At 42.9% G+C, this 23,624-nt stretch overlaps 1 protein-coding gene across 1 annotated transcript in view; it reads right to left on the reverse strand.

Moving 5' to 3' along the window:
- Positions 1 to 2,765: 2,765 nt before the first annotated feature.
- ELP5 (elongator acetyltransferase complex subunit 5) overlaps positions 2,766 to 23,624 on the reverse strand; it is a 912,344-nt gene continuing 891,485 nt past the window's right edge. The window contains exon 8 of the mRNA XM_044076712.1: positions 2,766 to 3,829. Coding sequence (XP_043932647.1) covers positions 3,721 to 3,829 — 109 coding nt within the window. The 3' untranslated portion in view covers positions 2,766 to 3,720. The remainder of the gene's footprint in view (positions 3,830 to 23,624) is intronic.

Here is a 23,624-nt window from a genome sequence, read left to right on the forward strand (position 1 = left end):
TTCAAAGATTAAAAAAACTACAGAAGGGATCTTTAGAAAAATGAAGGAGCAAATTACGTAGAAATAACTGAAATTTGTGAGAACAGTGCATGCAGACTAATGTTCAGAAGCAGGCAGGGAAGTTTAAGGCAAGGTAGGAAATCAGCAATTTATGTGATGGAGTGAATAACTGTTCAAAAGAAAAAAAAACATATAAGTAATGTATAATACCCAAATGTGACAAATGTTAATATGTTTTTTTTTCTCCTGCTAATATATGCAAGCCTGTCTTAAATAATAAATTAATAAATGAGTTTAAAATAAAAAAAAATGGTCTGAAGATACAATAGGAAATTCATATTTAGATGAAAGCTGTGTCAAGTTGGAAGATAAGTATTAAGAAGACATTTTATATTGCAGAGAAGGAATTAGCTACGGATCAGGAATAATAATTAATTTTATATGTGGGAACACACACATATGTGCGCTCACACACTCCTGTTTAAAGTGAAAGTACAAGGCTAAAATAGGGAAAATGTTTTCACATCCAAAATGTGACAGAAAAGATATGATCATTCATTTGTTTTTCAAGTGCAAAAGAAATTTGGGTTTTTGAGAAATACTAGCTTCTATTTTCACCGTAGTTTACAACACTCAAAGGATCTCAATTTCTTTGGCAATATAAATAGAAATATGCTGGAGAGACAGGCATGTCTCACAGAGAATACTGCCTCTATGAAACAGTCCACTTAAAGCAGAATACAGTACTTCTACTCAGTTTACATGCAATTTGGATGAATAGATAGGTAACCACAAATTCATCCCTGGTTTAGCAGCCCAGTCTGTCATGGATAAGGGAAACATCTAAATGTCCCAACATATCCTTGTTTGGCCAGTCTCAGGGATTGTACATATGCAGAGCACAAGGACTAAAAACTACCTTTAGGAACTTAAGAAGCCTAGTCTTAAATTACCAAAGATCAAAAGCCTAGTAACTGCCTATGAACTTATAAAAATAGCAGTCACATTTTTTTTTGAAAAAAGTAGAAGAAAACAAATTCTCTTTTGTATTCTTCATGAAGGCTTGAGGTTAGGAAAGTGGAATTTTTTTACTGTATTGTTTATGCTCCATGAGATTGAACTCTGCTCTTCTTAGCAACCTGACAATGGGAATATTTTTCAAGTATGAAACTAAGCCTCTCCCCTGGTAGTGATATTAGCTCTCCTATCATAGCAAGGGCCACCTACACTTCCTCAATCTGAGCATGCATGTTCTCCACAGATGCTGACCAGTGGCTACCATTACTGGCTTGGGCAGCCAAGCTCATGATTTCCTGACTCACCTGTCCACTGCCTGATGAGCATCTCCTCTTCACAAGAGCCATCAGTGAAGCTGCAGTGCAAGCCAGGTGAGAACCAAAGTTTCTACCCCTAGGATGGGAACACCACTTCTCTTTGCCTATGTTGTCAAGATTCTGAGCCACTAATCAGACTTAGGCCAGATGGGCAGTAGTCAGGGCTTTATCCCTCTATACCTTCAGCACATGCCATGGAGTGGAAAAATTAGATAAAATAATAGTACAAGCTATATGTATGGTTTGGAGAGGGGTGTGTGGGAAAGCTCTGTGCAATAAAGAATGTAATAATGAATCAAGTGATGGAATAGAATAAGTGAATTAAATATTCAGGTAGGTGTATGTTACTGAAAATGGCTGAAAAACTTTGTAATAGGTTTGGGTAAGTACTGATGTGCTTTGATGCTTTCTTTAAAACAATGCATGTTAGTTGTGTTACGTTATTAAAATTTTGTTGTGCATTGCGGTTTATTTTTGTGATAATAAAATATACATATTCATTCTGGTAAGTGTTATGGGATCTTTTATATCCACCTGTGTTACCACCAACTCAGGTGAATGGGACCCTATTCCAAAGGAAAGTACATTCAAGAACTGGGCACCTTGTTATGCTACACTGCAGTATCGGTATTGGAAAAATGAATCCAAGCATTTGGAATGTGAAGACAACCCACAGTCTTCTTATCTTCCAGCATCAAAGGGGAGGCTGGTACCAGCTGAGACAATACCGGAGAACTATTCTATGCCCCCCCCCCCCACTTTTTCTCCAACTGTCTGATGCCCTTTGAATGCCTCTGTTGATTCCCTCTCCACTACACTGGTAGTTCATTCCATGTTTCCATTCTGTTGCCTACTGAGAACAACTGTAGCTGTAGTCTCTGGTCATCCCTTGTCCCCCCCCCCCCATTCAGTGCATTTTTCTGATGACTTTTGTCTGTAGTCCTTTCTACTACATGATGTCAAGTTCCTTGCATAACCTTCAGAGTTGCACAGTGGAGTTGAGGCATGGCCAACCCTGCCTTTCTAGACAGGAATTATTCTTTGCTTATGGAGTCTGTTTCACTGCTATATTTCTGTCTGTTGTTGCCACTGCCCTATTACTATGCCCTACACTCTTCTGATTCATTTCCCATTTTGCTGAAATCAGCTCCACTCCCCCATTTGATTCTTCATACCAGGGCAACTGTGGCCCAAATGCAATACTTTGCATTTGTTTGGATATAATCTCAAACACTTGCCTGATGTGGTCTTTCCTCTATGAATTCATGCTTCCTCAGATCCCATGCCCAACTGGCTGTAAAAAAAAAAAAAAAACTCAATAATTTGCATCTTCAAAAGGGATTCCATCAGTGATTAAAAAGTTAAGATCAAAGAGTCCAGTGTTTACTCTATTCTGCTTCCACTTCAATGCAAAGTAAAAATAGTCTGCTGTCTTACATTCCCTTCAGGTATTACTCAATTTTTTAATGATTTGTTAGAATGAATACCAGTTCAAAACAGTTCTTTAAAAAAATCTGGGATAACTCCAGTAGACTCCACTATTTTTTTCTTTTACCTTTACTTTTAAGAGTTTATTCAAAATCTGGTTTTACATAAGTGCCACTTATAGTAATTAGCACCCACATCTAGACACACCCCTCCAGCCCCAAAAACTTTCCAAACATAATGTAAACACACACAACAAAAGCCTACTCCAAATTCTAGCAAGATGCCTTGACCATTTCTTCACTTTCTGAATGACCCTTTTTGGATAAATTGACACAACCACTCCCTGCTTCAAAAGAATTTCTAAGCTTTCCATTCATGTGGACTACACTGAAAGCAATAACAATCTGCATAGGTGATGGATACCATGGATGATTAGGCCATTTACAACACAGATTCTAGAGTAATTGAATAGATGACATTATCTATTCAAGTATCCAATGATTTCTTGAAAATCCATAATGAGTTACTTATCCTTATTTCTAGAGGTAACAGTTCAAATTCAAAATACTCTTTTTGTATTAAGATTTAACGCAGGAGTTTCACTTTTGTTTTCAGTCTGATCTGAATGATTTCCCATCAGTTTCTCATTTGGCAAAAAGACAAAAGTAGTTTTCATCTGTAAAACAGAACCACTCCTAGTGCAATGGTTAGTGCCTTGCGCACAGGACATAAATTGCTCCTGTGTCCTTTACAATCTCACTTTACCATAAACCAGTACATTTAGGGAACAAAATGCATGTGCGGGTATCGATTTAGTTCATTCTTCCCTGGATTCCCAGGGATTCTTGTCCATAAAAAACACAAATGTCTACCAGGGAAATAAATATAGGCATGTGCTTGACTAAGAGTTCGATAAAGATTGACCATACAGATTTCCTTCTGCATATCCTGCTGTTCCTTAAAAATCCAAGTCATCATCAGGATCCTCATCGTCTATGTCATCTGCAGCATCTGGTTCATAGTAAATTAGTCCCTGTCCTTTGCTAGACTGGAGTAAAGAAGACTTCCTAAAGAGAGATACAAAAAAGAAGGCTTTATTCATTCATTTTTTTTCCTACAGTTTAAACTTTCTGTTATTATTCCATTGGGTGTCTTACAAGTTCCTTTCTCTAACATACGCAAATTTAACTTTACTCAGGGCCTCACAGCACAAAACTAAATAATTTTATGAAACAAAAGATGTCAGCAATGGCTGGCAGGAAGTTTGTGTTCTAGAAACTTAATTAAAATGACAATCCACACACTCAGCAAGAAAAATTCCTTTTGAAAAGATACAGACATAAAAACAATTGTTTTTGCTATTTAGTCCAATCAAAAAACATTCTGGAAGGCTTAGCTGAAAGAAGGTACAGTTGTGTAAAATCTTACCATAACAGTAGTTACCCTTGCCTTTACTGCTGCAGTATTCTTACCAATATGCGATTCCCTGCCACGGAAGCCAGACGTCCGACCAGTCTTCCAAAGACTTCTGAATTTAAAAGGTATGCTGAACATCACCATATGCTCCTTGCATAATAGAGGGCATAAAGCTGACGTTCACACTTAAAAACAGAACTGATTGCCCCAGGAAGAGCACTAGTCCAAACAACCCAAGAGGTAACATGTACGTCCAGGAATGTAAAGAACTAACTGGATGGAGGAAGGGATCGCATATTGCAGCAGTGAAGGCAAGGACATCTACTGTTATGGTAAGATTTTACACAACTGTACTAAGTCCTTACATTCACTGCTGCAGTATTCTTAACAATATGGGAGAGTGCCAAAGCTCAAGTGGAAACTTGGGAGGAGGAACAGACACTAGAGTCCCCTAAAAAAAACATGAAGAACTGAACTAGCAAAACCAGCCCAAGCTCTAGAGATACCATCCAACTTGTAGTGATTGGTAAAGGTATGCACACAAGTCCTGGTAGCTGCTTCAAGAATAGAATCAGTATCCAAGCCTTTGAAAAAAGTACCAGAAGAAGCCACATCTCTAGCAGAATGATTCTTAATTGAAAAAGGAAGGCTCTTGCCATGAAAAGTGTAACAAAAGGAAATAGACATAGAAATCCAAGAAAAAACAGTTTGTTTGGATACAGCAAGCCCCAAAGATCTAGGATGAAAAGAAAAGTACAGTTTTGTACCTACCATAAATGTAGATGTCCGATAGGAATGCATCTGCAGTCCTTACAAATGGGTTGTCCTGTCGTCAGGCAGCCCTTCGGTCGGCCGGATTCCAAAGTCTGGGTCTGGCCTCGGCTGGTGTCGCACTTCACCCGACGTCATAGCTGCAGTTTTTCGGGTATAAAGGCATCAGCCGACGCCATTTTCCTCAGTGTTTCTTGCCCCAGATGCCAGGTGCCCTCTTGGAAGGCTAAATTTGGATAAATGCCAATGATTCCAAATAGTAGAGAGCAAACACAAAAATAAGCATGTATGTACATATATACAAACAAATACACCATAATAGATCCCCCCAAGCTAGCTGAAGGCTGGCAAATACCCTAGGAGTACCTCAGAGGGGAAGGTGGGTGGGTAATCCTGACTGCAGATGCATTCCTATCGGACATCTACATTTATGGTAGGTACAAAACTGTACTATGTCCTTCAAGGATGCATCTGCAGTCCTTACAAATGGGTAGAATACCATAGCTAAACAAGGGGAGGAGGAAAGAGTAGAGATTATGGTGTAGCTAGGATCCCTTGCAAAACAGCAGTGGCAAAACCTGCTCGGGATCTAGAGTATAAAGGTAAATTGTAATGCTTGGCAAATGTATGCACGGAGGTCCAAGTAGCAGCCTCTATAATGTCCTTGGTAGCCACTCCTCGTAAGAAAGCTGTGGTAGTGGCTGTAGCCCTTGTGGAGTGAGGCCTGATGTTCTCTGGAGTTTTCTTTCCATGGTAGGGGTAACAAAATCTAATGCAATTTCCTATCCATTTGGAGATTGTCTGTTTTGAAATTGGTTTTCCTTCCTTTCCTGTGGCATATGCTACCAGAAGCTGATCAGTTTTTCTATTGGACTTAGTCCTGTCCAGGTAGTAGCGTAACTGTCTGTGTACATCCAAGGTATGCAAAAGTCTTTCTCCCCTGTTCTGTGGGTTTGGGAAGAATGTAGGTAGGTGGATAGCCTGATTTAATGACACTCTGGATACCACCTTAGGCATAAATGTAGGATTTGTTCTCATGGACACTCTATCTGATGGAAGATCAGGAAGGGTTGCACTGCCATTAATGCCTGTAGTTCAGAGACCCTTCTTGCTGAAGTTATTGCCAGCAGGAAAGCAGTCTTCCAGGATAAGTATTGTAATTCTGCTGTTGTTGCTGGCTCGAAAGGAGGAAGTGTCAATTTTTCTAGCACAAAGTTCAAGTCCCATGCTGGCAATGGTGGTTTCCTGGGAGGTTTTACATTTTTAATTCCTCTCAGAAACTGTCTGAGCAGGGGATGAGAGAAGACAGGAGGATCCAAGCTGTATTGTGCTGAAATAGCTGATGCATGTATCTTGATGGAAGAATAGGACAGGCCTGTGTGGAAGAGCTCTGCCAAGTACTCCAGGATGTTGGCCATGTTTACCAGAGTCACATCTTCTCCCTTTGCAGTACTCGAAATGAGATATCTTTTCCATTTTGCTGCATAATTCTTTCTTGTTGAAGGTCTGCGAGCCTCCAGGATTGTGTCTTTAACCCTTTGGGATAAATTTGGGTTAATTGCAGTTATGTAATGTTCCAGGCAGTTAGCTGCAGAGTTTTCAGGTTTGGATGCAGGATGTTGTAGTTATTCTGTGTTAACAGTAATGGGATCAGGGGTAGTGTCCATATTTGTTCCCGAGACATGCTCCTCAGCAATGGGTACCAATGTTGTCTTGGCCAGTCTGGAGCTATCAGAATGATCCTTGGACGGTCCTCTTTGATCTTCAGAAGCACCTTGTGCATCAAAGGAAGTGGTGGAAATGCGTATGCTGTCAGGTTTTTCCAACTGAAAGATAGGGAGTCCACCTTCCAAGCAAGTGGGTGGTACGTCCTTGTGCAGAATTTCTTTAGCTGGTGATTGAATGGGGATGCAAACAAGTCTATTTGTGGTAATCCCCATTCCCTTGTGATGGCTTTGAAGATGTCCGGATGAAGCATCCATTCGTGGGCATCTGTGGTTGTTCTGCTTAATATGTCTGCTAGAATGTTTTCTTTTCCGGTACAAAAATTGCTTGTAACTGAATGTTGTAGCTCAGGGCCACATCCCATAGGTCCAGTGCCAGCCGGCATAGAGGATATGAATGGGTGCCTCCCTGTTTGTTGATGTACCACATAACTGTGGTGTTGTCTGTCCTTATCATCAACTGACCTTCTTGGAGAAATGGTCTGAATGACTGGATTGCCAATTTTACTGCCAGCATTTCCTTTAGATTTATGTGTAGGCAGCTGGTCTTGAGTCCATATGCCTTCTATACACTTGCCCAGCATGTGTGCCCCCAACCGAGGTCTGAGGCATCTGTCGTGATGGTTTGGCTTGGTTGGCTGTTGCAGAAGGGCAATCCTGTGTTTGATTGACAGGCCTGAGCCCACCATAGGAACTCTTGTTTCAGGCATGGGATTATTGGGATTTTGGTTTCTAGGCTGTGCTTGTGTTGGGACCACAAATTCCTTAGGTACCACTGTAGCTTTCTCATATGCAGTCTGGCATGAGGGACCAGAATTATGCAGGATGCCATGAAGCCTAGAGCTTGCAGTACTTTTCTTGCAGTTAGGTGGTTCTGCTTTGTTAATGCCAAGAAGTAGAGAGGTAGTTGCTCTTTCTTTTCTGCAGTTAGGAATGCCATTTGTTTTGATGTGTCCAGCTCTGCACCCAGAAAGGTTATTCTTTGGGATGGAATCAGCCTTGACTTTTTTATATTGACTGTATATCCCAAGGCTTGCAGCAGGTAAATGACTCTTTGTAAGTCTTCTGCTAGCTTGCTTTTGTTGTCCGCTTGTATCAGGCAGTCGTCCAGGTAGGGATAAATTTGGATTCCCTGAAGTCTGCAATAAGCAATCACTGATGCCAGGCATTTCGTGAACACTCTGGGCGCAGTAGATAAGCCAAAGGGCAATGCTGAAAATTGATAATGCTCTGATCCTGCAAGAAATCGGAGGTATCTTCTGCAAATTGGTCTTATGGGGACGTGCAGGTATGCCTCCTTGAGATCTAGAGTTACCAGCCAAGACTCCTTGCCCAGCATGGGAAGAAGCTGCTGTAGGGTCAGCATTTTGAATTTTGGAACAATAAGGAATGTGTTTAAAGCGGACAGGTCTAGGATGGGTCTCCATTTGTTTTCTTTTCTTGGTACCAGGAAGAGTCTGGAGTAAAATCCCTTTCCTTGCTCCATAGATGGTACCTTTTCCACAGCTCTCATTCTTAATAGCTGAGATATTTGTTTTAGAGCTTCTGTCCTTTGAGTAGGTGGTAGGTTTGGCATTCCTCTCTTCCCTGGTAGAGTATGGAAATGGAACCTGTAACCTTGGTCTATAGTTTGCAAAATCCATTTTTCCCTTGTGATGCAATGCCAGTTTTTTGAGAATAAGGTTAGTTTTCCGCCTAAGGGTGCTTCTAGTTGTTCCCTGGTAGGCGGTGCCACTGTCAAGTCACTGTGATTGAGTTGTTGTAGTGGTGGTGGCTGCGTCCGTGCCTCGCTGGTTGTTACCTTGCCATTGGCGTCCCCTGTAGGCACCCCTGGATTGGTTTCTGCCTCTTGAACACCTATTCCTGCCTCTCTGAGCCTTAGAGGAGTCCGGAAAGGACCAATTCTTGGAGGGCCAGTTCCTGCTAAACCTTGGAGGTTGAACCTGTAAGAAATCTTTTACCGTTTGTACAGAGTTCGCCTTCTCTTCCATCTTTTTTAGCACCTGCTGAGCAGGGGAACCAAATAAATTGACCTTGTCCATGGGTGCATCCAAAAGCTTTGATTTGACATGGTCTGGTAATGCCTGTTCTTTCAACCATGCATGTCTCCTGATAACTGTGCCAGTCATGGCTGATCTAAAGGAAGCCTCCAGTGCATCATAGCCACATTTTAAAGAATGGTTACTAACCTGCTGTATGTTATGTACCATTTCCTGAACATATTTTTTATCTAAAGATTCTTCAGAGGAAAGCTTTTTAGTTAACTGGTCAAGCATAAACTCTTGATATTGAATCATATGAAATTGGCAGTTCAAAGCCCTAGCTGACAAGGTAGCAGAAGTGTAAACTTTTTTACCCCATCTCTCTAAGGACCTGGATTCCCTTTCAGAGGGGAGGGGGTTTTTAGTAGAAGTAGCAGCTACAGCTTTAGGGCCCTGGTCGATGGTCTCTGGATCTGCAAAAGGAGCCTTGTATCAATGGCGATGAGTGTCCGGGACCCTGTAGAACCTATCGGGCTTAGCAGGAGCCGGAGGTAATGAATCAGGAGCAGTGCAAGCATCATTAAATGCATCATCTACAACAGAAAGAACTGGAGGTATAGCTAAAGGCCTATGTTGTGGCAAATGTAGAAAGGTTCTAAGCCTTTTTCTGGAGTCTGAGAAATCTTGGCCCTGCCACTGAAATTGTTCCCTCATAGCATGCAAGATTTCCCCAAAGGAAAATTCCTCAGGTGGAGAGGCTGAAGGAATGGACTCTTCAGCATCTGAGTCTTCGTAAGGAGAATAAGAAGCCTCAGGAAGGTCTGTATGTTCTGATTAATCAGAGGAACCATCAGTGGATACTGGTTCAGGGGGCTCTGCTCTAGGTCTCTTTTCTGGAGGTGGGAGAGAGGACCTGTCTGGATGAGGCTGGGATCCACGAATTAAAGAAATTAAATCCTCAGCCAAAGATAGCATATGAGAGCTAGTGCTGGGCCTGTGTGAGGGGTTTGGCAGGCACAGATTTTGAAGCTTTGGCTGCTTTAGCCCTGGCAAAGGCCTTAATAGACATGGCTGCAGGAGGCCTAGCAGCTCCACGTGCAGGGGTTGAAATATCCAGGGGAATTGTGTCTGATAATTCCTGAGAAACCGCAACAGAAGGCTGGATTTCAGAAGCAGATTCTACCAGGTTAGAGGAGGCCTCGGTAGAAGGCATGGTTTCGGCTGGAGAAAGAACCGCTTGCTCGGTTTCGGCCGAAACCGAGACACTCGCGGTTTGCTTAATCGCGGTTTCGGCCGAGACCGCGGACCGCGAGTGTCGGTCCTTTTCTTTTCGTTTTTTGGAAATTTGCGTTGTCGGAGGATCCGACGGCATAATGTAGGCAAAACCAGAGCCGAAAATTTGTTCAGCAAACTCCGACCGACGTCTAAGCGTCCGTCGGTTAAAAGAAGCGCAGGCTAGACAAGCTGCTACGTCGTGGTCTGGGCCTAAGCAATGTATACAGTAGGAGTGGAAATCTTTATGAGGTATTTGTTTCCCACAAGATAAACAGTTATTCACTTTCTCTGACATTGGCTGAGGCAAGAAAGAGTCCCCAACGGGGTACTTAGCTTTAGAAGTCTTCGAAGTAGTATTCGGTAGTAGTAATCTCTGGATCTGACCGACCGGCACTTGCGAACAGCTTCTGCTTCGGGCGCCACGCGGCAAGAAAGACGGAGGAAAATGGCGTCGGCTGATGCCTTTATACCCGAATAACTGCAGCTATGACGTCGGGTGAAGTGCGACACCAGCCGAGGCCAGACCCAGACTTTGGAATCCGGCCGATCGAAGGGCTGCCTGACGACAGGACAACCCATTTGTAAGGACTGCAGATGCATCCTTGAAGGACATCAACTGATCAGATTTTCTGATAGCCTTGGTAATATCCAAATAAATCCTAAGTTGCCTATGCATGTCCAATGTATGCAGCACCCTCTCACGGTCAGTTGGGGAGAGGGGAAAAAAGTAAACAGATTAATAGGCTGATTAAGTGATAGCTCATTAACCACCTTTGGCATAAAAGAAGGGTTAGTGCGCAAGGACAGTCTGTCCTCATGAAAAATCAAAAAAGGAGGACAAGCCATAAGGGCCTACACCATAGACACTCATCTGGCAGAAGTTAAGTGCCAACAAAAGGAAAGTTTTCCAGGAACAATGGTGCAACCAAGCTGAAGTAGCAGGCTCAAAAGTCAATTTCACCAAAACAAAATCAAGATCCTAGGGGAGGTCTAATATTAATGACGCCTTTAAGAAACTGTCTAATCTGAAATCTAGCAGCTAAAGGAGGAGAAAAAGGCAGACCAGCAGAGATAGCGGACAGGTGGGCCTCAACAGAACAGGCCAAACCAGCATTGAGCAATTCACAAACAAGACAGAACCAAAGGAGCATCCACAGTAAGTGGGCCCAGGTTACAAGAGACACCACAAAGAAAACCTATTCCATTTGGATAAGTAGGATTTCCAAGTCATAGGTTTCCTGGCCTCCTGCATGACTTGTAGCACATCCTCAGAAAAAATGTGTCTATGAGGAATCAAACTCCTATCACCCACAGTGTCAGTTGAAGTGTGGACAGGTGGGGATGGATAAGCAATTCCTCGTCTTGTGTGATTAGATCCACCCTGTGAGGTACCTTGTGATGACTGCCCTTGGCTAGATGCAGAAGAGGAGGGAACCAGTGCTGTCGCAGCCAAAAGGGAGTCACCAACAGGACTTTCAGAAAGAAAAGAAGGGGAAGGAATGCATAAAGAAACATCCCCTTCCAAGAGAATGACAAGGCATCCACCTTCCCTACCAGAGGACCTGGGACTTAGGAACAAAACATAGGAAGTTGTCTGTTCAGAGGGAAGGGAAAAAGATCCTCTTGAGGAATACCCCTCTGGTGGATAATATCCAGAAACTCATCCCTGTGAAGCATCCATTTGTGGGACTGAGTTAAGGACCTGCTCAGTCTGCCACAATGTTCTGACCAGAAGGAATATTAACTGCCTGAAGAGCCACATGACACTTGACAACAAGATCCCATACTAGAAGTGCCAACTGGCAAAGAAGACAAAATCTTGTTGCACCCTGCTTACTGATATACCACATCACTGTGGTATTGTCTGTGAATACCTTGAGAGGCCCTGGAGAAAAGAGAGACTGAGAGGCCTGAAGAGCCAGCAGAAGGCTCTCATCGCTGACACTGATGTGCTCCTTCTGCTGATGAGGAGACCACACCCCCTGTACCTTAAGTGAGCCAAAAGTTACCCCCATCCCATGTCTGAGGCATCCGTGAACAATTCCTGAGGGGGATGAAAAGGGATCCCTGGATTTGGAGACAACTGCTGAATCCACCAGAGAAGTTCTTGTCTGAGGTCTTATCTACAAATTCTAGAGGATGAGCATGTTGAAACCACATTGACTTCAGAAACCACTGAAACTGTCTCGTATGAAGTTTGGCCAGAGGGAACATTGGAATGGTGGATGCCATGAAACCCAGAACTCTCAGAAACGTCCTTGCGGTAATGGATGCCAGACCAAGAAGAGTATGAAAGAAAGAAATGAGAGTCTAGGCCTTGGAGGGGGCAGGAATGCAAGCATTAGCATCATCTGTATCCAGAAACCCAGAAAAACATGATCCTGAGAAGGAGTCAGAGAAGACTTTTTGAAATTTACAGTGAACCCCAGGCTCTGAAGAAGAGATATGGCAAAATGAAGATTTTGCAAAAGGGTCTCTGGGGAAGATGTCTGAATCAACAGGTCTTCCAAGTAAGGAAATATTTGGATCCCTTGAAGTCTGCTAAAGTAAATCACGGGAGCCAGGCATTTGGTGAACACCCTTGGGGCAGTAGAAAGGCCAAAGGTCAAAGCAGAGAACTGAAAATGCCAGGAAGCAACAGAGAAACTTCCTGAAAAAGGAAAGATTGGAATATGGATATAAGCATCCTTGAGATCCAGAGACACCATATAGGCCTGAGGGAGCAAAAAAGGAAACAAAATCTGAAGGGGCAAAATCTGAAAGGAAGGTACCTTTAGAAAAGTGTTTAGATGAGAGAGGTCTAGAAGAGGTCTTCAATTGCCCTCTTTTCTGGGCACTAGAAACAATTAGGAGTAGAACCCTTTCCTCCTTTGGGACACAGGCACCTCTTGAATAGTACCCTGAGATAAGAGATCTTGAAGAACCTCTGGTAAAAAGGGAAGATGTTCCCGAGGAAGCTGAGGAATGCCCATAAAAGGAGGATGGGATTTCCACATCATGATGTACCCTTGATAAATGATCGACAGAACCAAAGACTCCTGAGTGATCTGAAGCTAAACTGGAAAAGAAAGAGAAAAAATGTGGCTGGGAGGGGACAGACAGTCACACAGTACCTGGTTTGTCCAGAAAGAAAGGCTTCAGAGTCTCCGAAAATTGAGTAGCCTTAGCAGGAGTAGTCCATTTGCCACTCTTCTTACCTTTAGTAGAAGGACGCTTCTGCCTATGAAGAAAAGCAGGCTTAGCGTTGTAGTTTCCCTGAAATTTAGACAAAGGAGAAACAAACGCATGTTTAAGTTCCCGTAAGGCCTTACCCTTATCCTGAAGGGACTTAAACCAGTAGCAGCTTCTCCAAACAAAAGTTTAGAATCCAGAGGAACATCCATCAACTTAGCTTTAATATCATCAGGTAGAGGTTGAAGCCTAAGCCAAGAATACCTCCTCATAACTGAACCAAAAACAGCAGCCCTAGAAGACGCATTCACCACATCATAACTACATTTAATAGAATGACGAATGACTTGAGAGGAAGTCCCTAGCAAAAAAACAGAACTTCCACCCTCAGAGTCAGGAAAATCAGAAATAAAACTGACAAGCCTGAGAAGGAAGAGCCAACACATAGGGGTCTGACAATTAATAGCCCTAAAAAGCTAGGGTAGCAAAAGTGTAAATCTTTTTGTCTAGCCTGTCCATAGTTCTGCTGTCCTTGTCAGACGGCAATAACTTAGGTGAAGGAAGCAACTGAGACGGTTTATCAGAGGCTACGGACACTATCAAGGAGTCAGCAGCAGGACATTTATATAAAAAAAGAACACTTCTCAGGAACCCTATAAAACCTATCAGGCTTCTTGGGAACAGGGGGAGACAATCAGGCACCTGAGTGGCACTGGAGAAAGCATCCAGTAAAGCTGCCAAGACAGGAGGAATAGCCGCATGTTTAAGAGAGTCCAACTGCAACAACTCATAGTACCTCTTATGGATATCAGAGACCTCAGTACAATCCCACTTAAAAAAATCCATCATCCTAAAGAGTGTGTCCCTAAAGGAAAATTCCTCCAAAGGAACATCAGGACTAATAGATTCCTCCTCCTCTGACCCATAGTCCAAAGGAGAAGGAATTTGAGTAGAATAAGATCCTGGTCTCTAGGCCTTTTAAGAGGAGTAGAGGACCAAGGAGAAGCAGTAACTGAAACCCCATGAGGAGGTTTTAAGGACATAAAGGCAGAAAATAACTCCTGAGTAAAAGTCTGCCACTCACTTTGTGGATCCCCAAAAGCAAAAGAAACATGTTTAATTTTTTTGTTTCTTTTTAAGGGAATGTCTTGAGAAGGCTCAGATCAGATCCAGGATGACAGTTGAGAACTATGGCAGGAACGTCTCCCCTAACTAAAAAATGAGGAATTCCCCTATGCCCCTCAGAAAAATAAAATCAACCGTGGTTTCCTCTGAATATGAGATGGATGCCCGCAATGCCTCTTCGGAAGTGCTGCCAGCCGGATCCTCACTGGCCTCCAGCACGGTTGTGGCAAAGAAATCCAACAACACAGCTGGGCAAGCCTCCGGGTTCATAACAGCCTCAGGAGAAAAATCTGGCAGAGGCTGGACAGTGGAAGATTCTGGCTGTACCTTTTTCACCATCTTCTTCCCTAACGGCTGACCCTCGGGACAGGAGATTCCTTCCATAGTATCTTTAGTGAGTAGCTTAAGAGGCTGGTTCTCAAGATACAAGGAAAGGGAAGTAAGTCTACTGTGAATGATTTTTGAAACACATGCTTGACAAATAGAAGATGACATAGGGTCATGAAAAGTAACTAAGCAAAAAAGACACATCATGGACATCTCTATGTGGAATCTGTCTTCCACGCTGGAATTTACCATTCCAGGATGACATTAACTTCAAGGAACACACAAAAAAAAAAAAAAAAATCCCCAATGGGGCACTTATCTTGCAAAAACAGCAAACAGGCATAGGAAGTCACTGGAAAACGAAAATGCATTCAACTGGCAGAAGATGGAAGTAGATAAACAGACCGAAGGTGTAAAAGATACATTCAGACTGGTGGCAAAGAAGTTCTGTTTTTGGTAAGCCTGAATGTCACCTTTATGCCCTATTGTTACGCAGGGAGCATATGGTGATGTTTGGCATGCCTTTTAAATTCAGAAGTCTTTGGAAGACTTGCCAGACATCAGGCTTCCACAAAAGGGAACCTATACCATTAAGAGTACTGCAGCAGTGAATGTAAGGACATCAAAGTGATCTGAGGTCTGTGATGAGCTACACAACTGCAAAGAATGCTAAACACAGATATTAGACTACCAGTACCAAATTTATTCCACGGGGTCTATATCACATAGTCGAAGTTTTATAACTTCGAATACAGAATGTTCGACCATATGGGGTTCGAACTTGTACAAGTTTGACTATGTGATAGGGACCCTATTCCACGTACAGGCTGTACTCTAAACCAAAATTCCAAACAAGTGTTTTTTTTTTTTTTTTTTTTTTTTTTTTTTAACAGAAATATTAACAGAATGCTATCTATATAAGCAAAACTGCACAACACACAGCCTGTTCTTTTTTTGTGACAGTTTCAAGTAGATCTTTTAGTCTTTTGTATGTGCAGTTCAAACAAATATAAACTACAAAAAAGTACAGTTGTGTACCTACCATAAATGTAGATGTTCAAGTGTATTCACTGTTGCAGTCATTACAATTGGGTTATCCTGCTGGCAGGCTACCCGCAGTCGGCCTGAGTTCCAAAGTCTAGGCCTGGCGTCGGTTGCTGTCGCCTCTTCCCTGACGTCAGTGCGCCAGGGGTATAAAAGATGCAGCCGACGCCATTTTCTTCAGATTTTCTTGCCCCAGATGTCAGGTGCCCCTAAAATGGTAGGCTAAATTATGCCAATAAGCATGTATGCACAAAAAACAACTTTTCCTTCATCTACAAGCAAATACACCACATAGGTTGTATAGAGTAGAAAAGTACAGTTAGGTCCCAGCAAAGATGAAAGGGGGATGGTGGGAGGGAAACCTGGACTGCAACAGTGAATACACTCGAACATCTACATTTATGGTAGGTACACAACTGTACTATGTTCATCGTGTTTAACTGTTGCAGTCATTACAATTGGGTTGAATCCCAAAGCTAAGGTTGGGAGGCTGGAGCTAAATAGGATTAGGTGAGGCTATAAGGCCCTGCAGAACTGCAGTGGCAAAGCCTGCCCTGGATTTAGAGTAGAGAGGTAGGTGATAGTGCTTTGTAAAGGTATGCACTGAACTCCAAGTTGCAGCCTCTAAGATGTCTTTGGTTGGTACTCCTCTGAGGAAGGCTGCTGAAGTGGCTGCTGCTCTGGTTGAATGTGGCCTAATGCCCTTAGGCACTGAATTGCCATGCTGTGAATAGCAGAAACAAATGCAATGGCCTTATCCACTTTGAAGTAGTCTGTTTTGAGATAGGCTTTCCTTGTGATGCTGTAGCATATGCCACTAGAAGTTGATCAGTCTTTCTGAAAGCTTTAGTTCTGTCCAAGTAGAAGCGTAGCTGTCTGTGAATGTCCAAAAAATGCAGAATTTTCTCACCTTTACTCTGTGGGTTTGGATAAAAAGTAGGCAAATTAATTGTTTGGTTAAGGGCCACACTGGACACTACCTTGGGCATAAATGTAGGGTTTGTTCTCAGCGAAACCCTGTCAGGATGGAAAATGATAAAAGGTTCCACAGCCATGAGTGCCTGTAACTCTGAGACCCTTCTAGCGGAGGTTATTGCTAGGAGCAGAGCTGTTTTCCAGGATAAGAATTTTATGTCAGCTGCAGAGGCTGGTTCAAAGGGAGGCAGTGCGAGTTTTTCCAAGACATAGTTGAGGTCCCATGCAGGTATTGGTGCTCTCCTTGGAGGTCTTATGTTTTTGGCCCCTTTGAGGTACTGCCTCAATAACGGATGAGAAAAAAATAGGTAGTTCTGTATTGTAATGAGCTGAAATGGCAGAGGCATGAATTTTAATTGATGAAAAGGAAAGGCCCTTATCCAGCATCTCAGTTAAGTATTGTAAAATCTGAGGAATATTTGGAACAATCGTGTCAATGCCTTGTGCTTGGTTCCAAGCACAGAATCTCTTCCATTTGTCTGCATAAGATTTTCTGGTGCTAGGCCTCCTGGCCTCCAAAATAACATCCATTACTGCTTTTGAAAGAGGTGTGTCTTGAGAGGCTATATTATCTGCCATGCCGCCAGGTTTAAGGTTTTGAGTTAACTGTGCTGTATCTGGCTGTCTTGTTGGGTCAACAAGTGAGGAATTTGCGGTAATGTCCAGGCTGGGCAGTGAGACAAGCTCTTTAGGATTGGGTACCAGTGCTGGCGGGGCCAGTCTGGGGCAATCAGTATCATTTTTGGCTTCTCTTGTCTGACCTTGAGGAGTACCTTGGGGAGGAGAGGCAGAGGAGGAAAGGCATATACTGTTAGATTTTTCCAGCTGAAAGATAGAGCATCCACTTTCCATGCTTGCTTGTGATAAGTCCTTGTGCAGAATCTTTGTAGTTGGTAGTTGTGAGGAGAAGCAAATAGGTCTATGTCCAGGGATCCCCAGGGCTTTGTTATCATGCTGAAGACTTGTGGATCCAATTTCCACTCGTGGGGATCCATTAGATTTCTGCTTAGTTCGTCTGCCAGAGTATTTTTCTTCCTGGCAGGAACTGAGCTTGCAGATGTACTTGGTAAGTCAATGCTGTGTGCCACAAGTTCATGGCTAGCCTGCAGAGGGGGTAGAAATGTGTGCCTCCCTGCTTGTTTATGTACCACATGACTGTAGTATTGTCCGTCTTTATTAGTAGTTGTCCTGGATGAAGTTGATCCTTGAAGGCTGTTAGGGCATTCTGAACAGCTAGCATCTCTTTTTGATTGATATGTAGATGCATTTGACTTGTGGACCATGTGCCCTGAATACATCTTCCTGCCATATGGGCCCCCCAGGCATAATCTGATGCATCTGTTGTCAATGTCTGCCTGGCTGTGGGTAAGGTGAATGGCTGTCCCATGTTGTGGTGACAGGCTTTTGCCCACCATCGAAACTCCTGTTGCAGGCAGGGAATGAGGGTAATTATTGTTTCCAGGCTGTGGCAATGTTGTGTCCAAACACTTTTTAGATACCATTGAAGTTTCCTCATATGCAGTCTTGCATATGGAATTAGCAGAATGCAGGATGCCATGAAACCCAAGGCCTGCAGAATTTTTCTTGCAGATAACAGAGTCTTTGTTGCCAACATTTTGAAGCAAGTAGTCAGTTGCTTGTGTTTGTCTGGCGTGAGATAAGCCATCTGGGCAGTTGTATTTAAGCTTGCACCCAGGAATATTATCTCTTGAGAGGGTACGAGTTTTGATTTCTTCTCGTTTACGGTGTACCCTAGACTTGTCAGTAATCTTTTTACAAACGCCAGATGTTGTAGTAGAATGTCCTTGTTCTACGCTTGAATAAGGCAGTCATCCAAGTAAGGATATATTTGTATTCCTCTTTGTCTGCAAAATGCAATTACTGGTGCCAGGCACTTTGTGAAGACCCTGGGCGCAGTAGATAAGCCAAAGGGCAGTGCAGAGAATTGGTAGTGTATTGAGCCAGCTTTGAATCTGAGGTATCTTCTGCATGTTTGTCTGATTGGGACATGCAGGTATGCCTCTTTTAGATCTAAAGTCACAAGCCAAGCCTTCTTGCCCAACATGGGCAGAAGTTGCTGTCGGGTCAACATTTTGAATTTTGGAATATCCAGATATGTGTTTAGAATAGATAGGTCCAGAATTGGTCTCCATGCTTTGTCCTTTCTGGGTACTAAGAACAGTCTTGAATAGAATCCGTGACCCTGCTCTTGTTCTGGTACTTGTTGAATGACCCTCACGTCCATGAGGGATGAAACTTGTTTTTGTGCCTCTGCCCATTGATTGCGTGGCAGGTCTGGCATACCGTTTTGCCTTGGCAGGGTGTGAAAGTGGAACCTGTAGCCTTGTGAAACTATTTAGAACCCATTTGTCCTGGGTGATCATGTGCCAATTTTGTGAAAAAAGTGCTAGCTTCCCCCCCAAAGGGGATGCCAATAGATAAGTGCTTGGTGCTGGAAGTGGAAAGTCATTGAGATTGTTTCCTGTATGGCTGTGATTTCTCCTCTCCGCTCTTGGAGGTAAAGGCACCCCATTGTTTAGGCCTGTATGAGCCTTGGGGCTGTGATCTGCCTCTAGGGCATCTGTATCTGTCCCTTTGTGATCTGACACTGGAAAGGACCAAATTTTTGTAGGCCAGTTCCTGCTAAATCTGGGAGGCTGTACCTGCAAGAAATCCTTGACTGTTTGCATAGATTTAGCCTTGTCCTCCATTTTCTTCAACACCTCTTCTGCTTTAGCACCAAACAAAGTATCATGCTGTAAAGGAGCGTCTAATAGTTTTGCTTTAACATGATCTGGCAAATTTTGTTCTTTTAACCAAGCATGTCTCCTAATGACAGAACCTGTAACAGCGGCCCTGCAGGAGGCCTCAGCAGAATCAAAACCACATTGCAAAGTATGCTTTCCAACTTGTTCAGTTGCATGCAATAATTCCTGCATTTCTTTATTGTCTGCACATTCCACATTTGCTGGCATTTTCTGTTTAAGCAAGGATATAAGGTATTGCTGATACTTAAGCATATGAAATTGGCAATTTAAAGCTCTTACAGCCAAGGTAGCAGAGGTATAAATCTTTTTGCCCCATCTGTCTAGGGCCCTAGAATCCCTATCAGGGGGAATAGGGTTTTTTGCAGTAGAAGCCTTGACCCCTTTGGGACCCTGAGAGATGGCTTCTGGGTCAGCTGTAGGGTTTTTATAGAGAAATTTATGTAATTCAGGAACCCTGTAGTATCTGTCTGGCTTAACAGGGGCTGGTGGTAAAGAGTCTGGAGAAAAACTGGACTCTGTAAATACATCATCTACAATGTCTAAAACAGGCGGGATAACAAGGGGCCTGTGCTGGGGCAATAAAAGGAAATCTCTGAGCCTTTTCTTGGATTCTGAGTAATCTTGGCTCTCCCAGTGGAAATGCTCCCTCATAGTATGCAGTGTTTCCCCAAAAGAGTAATCCTCAGGAGGAGAGGCTGAAGGGATAGATTCTTCAGCATCAGAATCCTCATAGGGAGGAATGGAGTAATCCTGTTCAGAGGAAATGGAAACCTGGTCTGAAGATTCATATTCTAACTCTTGCCTAGGCCTCTTTTCAGGAGGGGGATGGGAAATCCTGATCAAAGTTATAAGGTCTTCGGCCATTTTAAGCATCTGTTTTTTAGGCATGGAGGCCTGTCCAGGTGAATGTTGTACTTGTTTCTTTGTCTTTAGAGCTGCTTTAGTCTTTGTCTTGGAAGCAGGTTTCACATATAACTGTGTAGGCCTGAAAACACCCTCAGAAGCCGATGCCTGCTCAGCAGCTCTGGACCCATCTGAGGGAATAGTTTGCGAGTGTCCAATACTTTGAATTTCCAGAGGCCCAGTCGGCTCCACGTGGGAGTCGGAAGCAGCCTGTGGCTCTGAGGTAGCGGGCGTCAGGGGCTGCGAAAGCGCCTCACTGAGAACCGGTGAACCAGCGACAGGCCTAGAAGAAGCCGCCTCGTCATCAGTTTTGGATCTCGGATGCCTGTCCTTTTCTTTTCGTTTTTTGCAAATTCCGGTAGTCAGCTGATCCGACGGCATTATATAATTAAATCTTCTGCCAAAGTAATGAAATGCAAAATTGTACCGACGCTTAATAGTGCGTTGGTTAAATTTAGCACAAAACCGACAACTAGCAACGTTATGGTCAGGGCCTAGGCAAGGAATACAGTAAGAATGAAAATCCTTATGAGGTATTTGCTTCCCACAAGAAATACAGTTATTAACTTTTTCTGACATCAGTCTGGAGCAAGAAAAAAGTTTCCCCAACGGGGTACTTAGCTTTAATGAAGACTTTGGATCTGAAAATCGAATTTGAAAACTTCAAGAGTCGCCTGACCGGCGAACTGCTTTTGCTTCGGGCACCGCGCGGCAAGAAAGACTGAAGAAAATGGCGTCAGCTGCATCTTTTACACCCCTGGCGCACTGACGTCAGGGAAGAGGCGACAGCAACCGACGCTGGACCTAGACTTTGGAACTCAGGCCGACTGCGGGTAGCCTGCCAGCAGGATAACCCAATTGTAATGACTGCAACAGTGAAACATGATGAACATCTACCAAAGGAAAACATTCTCCTGTCTTTAAACATTACTTAAGGTACATCTAAGGAAGATTTCCAGACAAATCTTGTCAAGATCATTGGAGACTTCTCAGGTGGAGCTGGTGGTGGATGTAGCAAAACAAGGTTAGGAGCTTTCCTTATTCTAGGAGGAGGAGATATTCTTTTTCATGGGGACTCTGTTAGCCTAGAAGAGGAGAAGGAGACCTCCACCAGAAGGCAGAGCACTGTGATCTGGCACAGCTATATCCGAGAAGCTGCTGCCTTAATCACAGCATTACCACAGTCAAAATTGCAGCAGACTACCTGACAGTTCATGGAAGAATCCATAAGTTTTTTTTTTCCCCTTAGAGACACCTTGGCTTTAGAATCATGGAGTTCTACCTGTGTTTTCCACAACTTGGTCAAAAAGGGAGGAATGGAATGGAGGCAAGGCCGACAGTTAAGAAACCTAAATTCCAAAGTGGCAGAGGAGACTATCATCTTGATTACAATGTCCAAACATCTGGACTCAGTGTTTGGTGGCAAAGGGGAAAGGTGTTCTCATCTCTTGATACCTATACTGAACCAAAGCTATCATGCAATTCTGTGCTATGGCTTTATGTCAGGATGTTACTCCACTCTTTCAAGGATTTCTACAGGGCATCAACCTTCTTGGCAGAATAACCAGTATGTTTCCAGTCTACATAAAAAGCTTTTGTCAAATCAGGTTCTACATGGGAAATTCATACAAAGTTTGCTCATCTTTCATTTATAAACTCTAGTTTAGCTCTTTTTTTAAGAAGATAAGGCAGAGAGACTACAGGTGGTCCACGGGGAAATTCTTAAACCTGACAGTCTCTCCAAAGGAAGCTGAGGGGTGGGGTGTCTCATTATTACCCTTTTCAGTCTAAGAAAAAATGATCTCATGTTCCCCAAGATGCCACTCTCACAGGGCACACTGAGGGCAAGGGACACATTCCTCCTTTAGCTCCAGCATGTGTTAGTCTATGCTCACCTGACAACTAGTGATAATGAATGAATTGCAATGAAGTGCTTTCTGTTGAGGGAGGTCATTCCCAGCACAAAGGACAGAGCATGTTGGGGGTGCCAGGGGTATTCCCATGGGCCACTTACCTCTCAAGTATCCTTACGTTTTAGCCAGTAAGCCTGTATTGGCCAAAGAGGAGGTGACAGGAGTAAATTCCACAAGCTGGCTAGTCAGTGATGCCACAGACACTCAAGCAGGGGAATGGTGTTTCTGACACCCTAGGACTCACTCCTAAGGTGGCTGTCTTCAATGAAACTCATGTGCAGACCTACTGACAATGGCAGACAGTAGGCACAAACTCAGTTCCCTACCAGTTCACTGTACACTATTCAATCCATCTCATATGTCATATGCAGATTTATCACTCTCTCCAAAAGAAATGAACATTGTAAAACCACTGAAAAAGCTACTGGCAACCTGTGAAACAACGTACAAACTTTATGATCATCTCTCAACCGTTTAAAGTTACTAAGAACGAGATCTTCCCCCAACTAGCCTCCATACTATTCTGAGATGCACCTACAGACAAACGTAGAACCCTTAAACCACTCAGGTTATCTCCACCAAACCCCACAAACTAAGCTTCACTGCATAGACCATGCTTTCTCAGTCCCAGGTCCCAAACTGTGATAATCTTCTCCCTTCTCAAAGATCATTCATCATATCCCATCTTCTGATCAGAAAGAAAAGCACATTACAAGACTCCAGGAAAATGCAATTAATATGTCTGTGGTCATACAACCCCAATTCCCACTACATACCTTGCTCAGACTCGACTCTTTTTTGTGATTCTTTCAGTGTCCCAACTTTGATATCCACTTTCTGTATAATGTCATGCATATATTGTGTTTTGTCAAACTCTCATTCACACTGTATACAACATATGCATACACTGCAATTTATCATTTTTTGTATGAAATGTCATGTATTTTTTCTGTTTGCCCCAGGCTGAGACTGAAATAGGTCCAAAGAGATCAGTGCTCTACCCTGGTTAACAAATTCAAAATAAAATAAATTAATAAAATAACTGAGAATGAATGAACACATTTCATTTTATACAGATATACACAAACACATACATCTATCAATATATCTGTGTATGTATAGATACATATATGTGTACATATGTCTGTATGTATACAAGTGTATAGTTACACACACACACAATCTACCTAAACACAGCCAAACTGCAAAAAGTCACCGGGAGATACACTGACCAAAAATAATTGAAAAAAAAAAAAAAAAAATGATCTCCCACAGCACATGTTCTGATACACTGCCTCTGAACATGAAAATAAAAGAAGTGTGTGTGTGTATGTGTGTGTCTACATATAAACACAAAAATAATGCTGTTTCTGTAAACACACATGAATTTATTTTAATAATGCTATTTATGTAGACACATAAGAGTTTATTTTAAAGGACTGACTTGCAGTTGTATCGACTTATTAGT

This window comes from Protopterus annectens, chromosome 7.part0 (assembly GCF_019279795.1).
Source record: "Protopterus annectens isolate FY-2018-M chromosome 7.part0, PAN1.0, whole genome shotgun sequence".
Classification (NCBI taxonomy): Eukaryota; Metazoa; Chordata; order Ceratodontiformes; family Protopteridae; genus Protopterus; species Protopterus annectens.